We start from the raw sequence: 8,302 nt of genomic DNA, 5'->3' as shown, positions 1-8,302 counted from the left end.
TGGTAAACTCCGGGCTTTCACTTTAGAAATTAGAATTAAATTATATGTAGGAACTACTCGTGACTTTGGACGTATTTAGTAACGAATTAAATAATCTTGAGCTCCGAGATGTTAGTTGAGTGGGCGCGCCTCTGCACCTGCGGCGTGACCGCCAAGTAAATGCATTGAGGGAAATAGAGGACACCCCTGAATCTGGGGTTAATTCCGGTGTCGTGGGGGCAGGGCGCCGAGGGGTTGAAAGAGGCCGCCCTGCGGGTGCTGGGACACTGAAAAAAATCCCAGTGAAACCCAGTGGCCAGGCTGAAATGGCTCCCCATCCCGGACTGCCGTGTTTCTAGAACGTTTTCCTGGAGCAGGCCTTGCACCCTGAACGCAGACCCCCAGTGGCCGCGCCCCAGCCCCGGGTGGGCCAGGGACACGCAGTGCAAGACCGCCCACTCATACCTCGCAGCCGGCCCTCCTGTTGCTTCTTTCCAGCCTCCACTTGCAATTCAGCTCCGCCAGGAAGTTACACTCAGTCACCTGAGGTCAGGAAGCCCGCAGGGAGCCTTCCTGACCCTGAACTTCTACAGCCTTCCCGCTCACACACCTCACGCCCCACAGCAGAGAGCACACTCTTCTCGTTCACCTGAGTATGCCCGGTGCCGAGCACGGGGCTCAACACACCTCTCTCGGAAAGACAAAGGTGAAAGCAAATTTCAAGAAATAAAACCTGGCAATAAATATCAAACGCCAGGAGAGACCCATACCCAGGGTTTCCTGATTAAAGCAATTACTTTCCACCACTCCTCCAACCTGGAATCACCAATGGGATAGTGTCATTGATTTCTCGCCCCCCCAAGAAAGTAAATCTCATATTTTCAACTTGCAGCTAATGACAGAGCCTCTGGCCTGATTAACCTCAGTTTTACCAGACTCCACCCTACCCATTCTCTCTTTGTTTCGCACCGTCCCCCCTGGGGAGGTTAAGCCGTGCGATGGGCGTGGGTCTCCCGCCTCCCCGCCCACCTGTGGGGGCATCCCCTCCACCCCAGGGGTTTGTCGTTGAGGAGGGAGTATCCCGGGGAAGGCTGAGCGCCTGGCTAAGGATTAGGACGCCGACACTGACGAGCGCCCCAGTTTCTCCGGACGTCCTGGCTCCTGCTTCTTCTAAGACCTGGGAAAAGCACATTTCTCATCCGGGATCTTTTTCTTTTTAAATTCCCATTTCCGTTTCAGGAAATTAATGTTTTCCTTTGGATGTTTTGGCATGACTGTGAATTATAGCCACGCTAACATTTTCCCCTTTAAATTGCTAGGGGCTATGGACGGCTGGAAGATGGAGTGCTTCTCTTCCAGGTATGAACCAATCTTGAACTTTTTGATTACTAGAGCTTGCCAATTTAGGAAGTAATGTTCTTCATCTCTCTGTTCGATTTCATCCTGCTCAGACCTTGAAAGAGCTGCCGACAGTGCTGCTGTTTTTCCTGAAAGACTGGGACTTCACACTTGTAGTTACATCCAACTTTGTCACTGGTTTTAAAGATTTTTTTCATCAGGTCAATGGCTCTACCAATGACTAGTGTTTTTCTACTCTTGTTTAAGAAAAGGTCAATGTTACAACCAAGTTAAAAATCTGTTTCTGAGAACATTAGAGGCATAGACAGACTCACAATTTGCAAAACCATTAAGAATAATGGGCATATTTTTAACCTGAAAATCTTTCAAAGGACTGGTTTAAATGAAATAGTTGGTAAAATGTGATTTGTCAATTACACAGAATGTTATACAGTCATTTTAAAGTTCATCTATGAAAACTGTAAATAAGAAAAAATGTATGTGAAATAGAAGATTAAAAAATTTATACTTAAAATTATGTGCATATGACGACAGCCTAAGAAGTAATACATATTGAACAGAGTTGGATATTACGTGGCTTTTATTCTCATCATTTTTCTTTGTGTTGTTACATGAATTAGCCATTTCAAAAGAGAGGGAACAGGAAAAAAAAGAAAGGTGATACTCTAGAATTTCTCCTTAGTGGTCGGTGGTCTTGTCCTTGTGATGGGAAGACCCAGGTATTAATTAACTCAGGGTTTTATTGGCTTTGTTTTACTAGCAATGTCTGATTTCCCCTTCCTAGGGCGATTTTGATCGTGGCCATTTTCAAAGCTTTTGAACTGGGATTAGTTGCTGGTAAGAGGTTTTTGGTTCTTTTGATCACTAGCAATTTTCATGTGGTCTGAACTACAGACTCCATGAGTTGATTTTGTCATTAAGGGTTGGACCACCATGAACTTGCACGGCTGTCACGGGGAGACCTGGCCTTCAGAGATAACAGCCCTCAATCCCAGGAGGAGCGTGCAATTCGTCATCAGTCTTTCCAGTTTGTGCCACGCATGAGAATCCAGGATAGTAAGACCTACCTGCTTTAGATTTACAGTGTGGGTGATGTCACTGTCCGCGCCCTTCATGTGTTTCCTATTTTTGACACTCTTTCACCTGAGAGAGTGGGCACATGATTCTGGAGTTGTGTGGTTGGTTAGACAGGTTTCCATGATGGAGGCGAGACAAGCATTGTGTACTTCACCTACCTGGAAGGACCTGCTTCCATTTCACACTGGGTACTCTGGGAACCATCCCTGGCCTTTGCATGTAAAGGATTTCTCTGCTCAAAGGCACAGGTAGCAAAAGGAACACTAAAAACCAGAGTCTTGTTCTGTGAGGTTTATAATGTTTAGACATCTACGGACACTTTGGGGAGAGTAAGTCCTTGGCACTGTATTAACCTTTGCTAATAGGAACTCAGCTTTTCAATCCCTCTACCCTCTGAGCCACCTCTTCATACATTTCAGGTAAGGAGCTCAACAAAACCTGCTGTCTGAATGGGGGGACCTGCATGCTAGGGTCCTTTTGTGCCTGCCTCCCCTCCTTCTATGGACGGAACTGTGAGCACGATAGGCGCAAAGAGTAAGCCATTAAAAGAGGGGATGGGGTGGAGAGGAGAGGGAAAAAGAAGCGGGGGTTTAAAATACTTATGGATCACCTTATCGGTTCATTCTCAGGAACTGTGGGTCTGTGCCACATGACACCTGGCTGCCCAAGAAGTGTTCAATGTGTAAATGCTGGCATGGCCAGCTCCACTGCTTCCCTCAGACATTCCTACCCGGTTGTGGTAAGTGGGAGTCCTCTCTTGCTCTTTCAGGTTAGTTAGTTAGTTAGGTGTGGGCGCTTAGTTAATGGGGCCTCTTTTCTCACCTCATGGCTTGTTAGAGGCTTGCAGCCAAAGTTCTGCTTGTAAAAGCATCAAGGACTCCAGATGGGCTATCACCTCAGTGTCCTTGATATTTACACCCTCAAAATATCACTAGCTGTGCTACCTTTCAGATAGAGAGTTATTTCACGTCTATTTGACATTTTATAGTATGTGAACTTCTATTAAGAGAAACAAACAAGGAAAAGCTTTGGCCTCTTAAAACACCAAGAGATGCTTTCTGGTGTACCTTTCCTTAGGGCAGGGAGAACCAGACAATCTCCAGGGGACAGCTCAGTTAGTACCCAGCCCAACAGCAGGGTGTGGGGGTACCCAACTCCAATGAATGCCCCTAAATTCCACCAGAGGCTGGACCCCACTCTCGTTCCTTAGGAATTTCTTCATGGGTCCTAAAACGTCCCTGCATAAGTCTCCTGCTGATTGGTCTCAGAACCTTTTCAGCTTGTTGATTTTCACTGATTTAAGGAAAACAATGACATGAAGAGCAGGGATCTAGATGAGAACAAGAGGAGAGGTTTCTCTCCCCACCCCGACCTGAGCCAGATTTCTAGGTCCACCCAAGTTCAAAGACCTCTCATAGTTCTCACCGTATAGATGTTAGAAATTGAAAATGTTCAAGTCCAGGAAATAAACGAAAGCAAATGCTTCACTTGAAGTACAAGATGGGGCCCCCAATTCAGGAGGGGATTTTCCATTTGCATCAGCATTGTCAGGCCCAGGACAGGCGTTTGGAAAGTGTGGGGTGAATGATTGGATAGGTGGGGACCATATTTTCTTCCTGCAACTTGGGACCCAAAACGTGCCGTCTCCTTATCATCAGAGCCTAACCAAGCTCTGCTGCACCCCTGCAATTGATTGACGGTGTCACTGGCTGGGGTAGGTTACCAGGTGTAAGAGCACAAGTCCAGGGAAGAGCAAGTTCACAGTAGAGTGGTGGCAACTTTTGTTGAAAGATTTGTTTCAGGAGAGTCTGAATTCCGTGTAGTCAGTACTGTTGATCCCATAAGCACGCTGTACTCATCAGATGTTGGGCCCCGACTGATTTTTGGCTCATGTAGATATGCCACATGTGTGGGCAGCAGGTTCAACTGCCGGAGAGATTTCCATTAATGACCGAGTGTGCCTACCTTCCAGATGGCCATGTGATGGATGAGCATCCTACGGCTTCCAGGACTCCAGAACTAACACCGTCTGTATGCACCATTCTTACGCTGGCTGGCATCTGCCTTGCTGTACAAAGTTAATATTAATCAACATTTGCATGTAACATTTGCTAATGAACTATAAAGACTTTCATTCTAATGTCCTAACTGAGAGATGATCATTTGGTAGTTGCCTTGAAATAGTGAATAGATTTCCACAGTGGTCTCTAACATTTCCTTAAAGTACAGGCAGACCTCAGAGATACTGCAGATTTGGTTCTAGACCACCGCAATAAAGCAAGCGCTGCAATAAATTGAGGCACACAGTTTTTGGTTTTGCAGTGCATATAAGTTATATTTACACTATATTGTAGTCTATTAAGTGTGCAGTAACATTACATCTTAAAAAACAATGTACATACCTTAATTTGAAAAATAGTTTATTGTTAAAAAATGCTAACCATCATCTGAACCTTCAGTGAGTCATCTTTTTGCAGGTAGAGGGTCTTGCCTTCCAATTTGTAAAAAAAAAAACAACACAGTATCTGTGAAGTGAAATAAAGCGCAGTAAATGAGGTTTGCCTATACCAACTGCTTTTCCTCTGCCCTGCCCTCTCCAAAAAACTACTTAAAAAAGGAAAATACTCAGCCATGTCTGCATTGTGCCCAAGTCCTATTTCTTGATATATGTAACTCTATCAAGGGCTTCTTATTATATTTTCCTTTAAACAATTTAATTTTATCTTCAGATTATTAAAAGCTAATCCTGATGTGGAATTGAGGATAAAGCTTTGAGTGGATCAAAACCAGTTAAGACAGTATGTTGAAAAGAAAGCATCTGTAAGGGGAGCAAATGACAGGGGAGGGGTCAGATACTGGGGGAACGGACATGTGCATGTGTGTGCCAGGGAGACTAGGAAGGAAATGGGAGAGAGACTGGAAACAATGAAATTAATTATTTGGTTGATGATTAGAAGGGCACAGAGAAGCAAGTTAAAAAGCAAAGTTGAAGAACAAGTTTCTGTCATCTATAGAAAGCTATAAAAGACAAGGACACCCCTTTTTTCCTCAAGGTATTACAAAGAGAATAAAGTCCCCTTGGAAAAAAACTTATCTAAATTTCCCCAATAAGAGTGCTTAATCAGTTATGTTTTCTCCATACTATGCAATTATTTTAACTGTTGTAAAAGAGAAAAATGTTCCCAATATATTTAGTTGTGAACCAGGTGATAAAACTGTATTGTAAAGTTCATTTTTAAAATGTGTTGTGTGTATGTGTATGGTCAGTAAAAATGGGAAATATACTGACCCAGATGTGAACCGTGGTTATTTCTGGGTGGTGCCCTGACTGGTGCTTGGTGGTGGTGCATTTTTTACCCTCTGCACTTTTGTGTTTTCCATGGCAAGGGTGTATGACATCTGTTTTCTCCTGTGAAACTGAAGAAACGAAAAGCCAGGAGTTCAAGGCAGTGCCCCGCGTTGGTTCTGGTTTCAGTATGTGTGCTCCACTGCAAGATTTGCTCCCATTACTGAGACACTGTTTAATCCACAGTTCATGTTTTTCAAAACTAATGCCCTACAGATATAAAATTCCAAATGAGTGGGATTTTTTTTTTTTTTTTTTTGCAATGCCCAATGGACAGAAGGGGAAATGGGATAAGCGGGAACAGTGAGGGATAACCCCAAGAGCTCAGAGTGGGGAGGTGAGCGTCCAGGTCCAGCTGGACCCAGGAGAGGCCTGGGCCAGGCACAGGTGAGGAGTAATGAAGGCCACTGGACCCTGAGCTGTGCCTGGGGAGCAGTGCCCGTCTGGCCTCTGCTGCTCCGGAGCAAAGTGACTCCAGGTAATGCCCGAGCTCCTGCTTTCACCTGCAAGGGCAAGGTCAGAAGACCTTGCCTGCAGGGCATGCATGAGAATAAGCACAAATGGGTGGAAGTGTCTCGCTCAGCAGAGGTCCTCGGTAAATCAGCTGTCATTATCTTCATCTTCAGTGCACAGAAAACCAGTCTTTCACAGGCAAATGCCAAGCATAAAATTTGTGGTATCACAAATATAGAACCAGGCGTACTGCCAAGGAGGCATTCAGTCACCGAGGGGCCAGGCAATGGTGACTGGATTAGAATTTTCAGTGTGTACTGCCTTGTATGGAAACTTTGTTAACAAGGTAAGACACTGAATAATTGTGGGGCTCTGTGGAGAAAACCCAGGGGCTCTCTGTAACTGTGGGCAAATGCTAATTCTCTAGATCTCACTTTCCTTGATTCTACAATGGGGGATGCTATCAACACCCATATTCAAAGGATCCTTGTGGGGATGACACGAGAACATGCAGGGGTCCTGCTGGACCGAGTCCACCTCAGGGTAAGGGCCAGCCACTACAGGCCTGCCCAGTAGCTGAGCAAAATGTTTCCCTGGGGGCTGGGTGGGACATGCAAGACAGCTCTGCCATGAGGTCTGGTGGTGTGAGTCTGGGCGGTTGTCCTGGCTCCTGGCCACCTATGTGTCAGACGAGGAACACATGCCTCATTCAGAGTTGGGACCCGAGACAGTGCACGGCATGGACTCTGTGCTCTGCAGTTCCCAGGATCCGCCTCCAGCGGCAAGAAACGGGGTGGCAGGAAGCCCTGACTCAGAATCAGAAAACGGGTCCGTGTCCTCTCTGTTCTTCCCTGGCCATGAGGCACTGGCCCTTCATGTCACTTCTCAGATTCTTACCAATGAACCAAGACAGACCAACACGCTGGCTCCAAAATCCTTATGGCTCGTACTTTTTGCATTTCTTGAAGTGTTTGGAACTAAGTGCAAGACAGTTTTTGACTCATAGCCCAAGACCCGAAAGCCACCGCCATCCCTGAGTGAGTGCTGCATACTTTTCTCAAACCCTCTCCCTAAGTTCCCGCATCTGACAGCATTTTCTTATTGCTTCTCAACGTCCTTTTTCTGACTGTTTCCTTCCTGACTTCTTTGGCTGCTTACTTTTCTATTTGGTGTGCTTTTCCCAAACTCATATTATCCCCTTCACGGCCCCAACTTCTCTCACTGGAATTTTCCATCTATATTACACTTTCCCCCCTCTTTTTCAGAATACAATCAAGATGCTGGTCTCGCCCCCGGAACGCAGTGTCTCGGCTCTCCAACCACCCCTCACTCAGAGCACCTGGCCTTTGGACTGATGTACGAGCACATTCTAGACTTCTCTGACTCCATGCCAACTCCATTAAGACGTGTCGTAAAATATGAACTAGAAGGGAGTCTGCTGGCAAGTGGATTTTATGGTTTCCTTTTCCTCTGTGGTCTAGTTCTCCCAGTCACTTTTGGGTGTCTGTGGGCTTGCTAAACATGAGCTGGCCAACTGTGCTGTGGGGATAGAGGAAGCACCCTGGGTGTGAAGACCAGGAACTGCTGTCCTCCCGGTGAGGTCCGGGAGCAAGTCAGCCCACCAGTGCAGGCCCCTCCAGTTCCCCTCTGGGCAGTGGATAGTCTGTCTCTTTTTAGGGAGAGACGGGATCTGGCCAGCCTTCCCCTCCGCTTCTGGCCATTTACATTTAAAAAGCCACATGTCTTATTTCTACATATGTTTGTACATATGCCTAGTAAAATGACTGGGACACACACTAAACCTGGGAATGGTTGTAGCTGAACAGGAAGGCAGGGCTAGGTTGACGTGAGAGGATGTGGTGGTGAAAGGGAACGTTCATGTCTAATTCTAGGTGTCTCTGTGTTGTTTCAACTTTTCACACACACACACACACACACACACAGCACTCACATATTACTTGTAAAAATAAAACAACTCATTAAATGAAACCCAATACATTAACATAACAGTATAGATTTTTAGATTGACATTTCCACCAAAAGACTCTGAGAGCGCCTGTTTGCCTGTATCATTTCAGCATAGGGTCT

General features: G+C 45.8%; 1 protein-coding gene across 1 annotated transcript; it reads left to right on the top strand.

Annotated features, from left to right (window-relative positions):
* The first annotated feature begins 1,247 nt into the window (after positions 1 to 1,247).
* Positions 1,248 to 4,929, top strand: TDGF1 (teratocarcinoma-derived growth factor 1). The gene is made up of 6 exons (XM_033132781.1): positions 1,248 to 1,338; positions 2,123 to 2,175; positions 2,260 to 2,394; positions 2,835 to 2,949; positions 3,045 to 3,154; positions 4,388 to 4,929. Exons 1-6 carry the CDS (start codon positions 1,250 to 1,252, stop codon positions 4,495 to 4,497), a joined length of 612 nt encoding a protein of 203 aa, XP_032988672.1. The 5' UTR covers positions 1,248 to 1,249; the 3' UTR covers positions 4,498 to 4,929.
* The last annotated feature ends 3,373 nt before the right edge of the window (positions 4,930 to 8,302 follow it).

The sequence above is a fragment of the Rhinolophus ferrumequinum genome, chromosome 17 (assembly GCF_004115265.2).
Source record: "Rhinolophus ferrumequinum isolate MPI-CBG mRhiFer1 chromosome 17, mRhiFer1_v1.p, whole genome shotgun sequence".
NCBI classification, from domain to species: domain Eukaryota; kingdom Metazoa; phylum Chordata; class Mammalia; order Chiroptera; family Rhinolophidae; genus Rhinolophus; species Rhinolophus ferrumequinum.
Note: the sequence above shows the minus strand (reverse complement) of the source record. Positions and strands in the feature narration are given on the sequence as shown.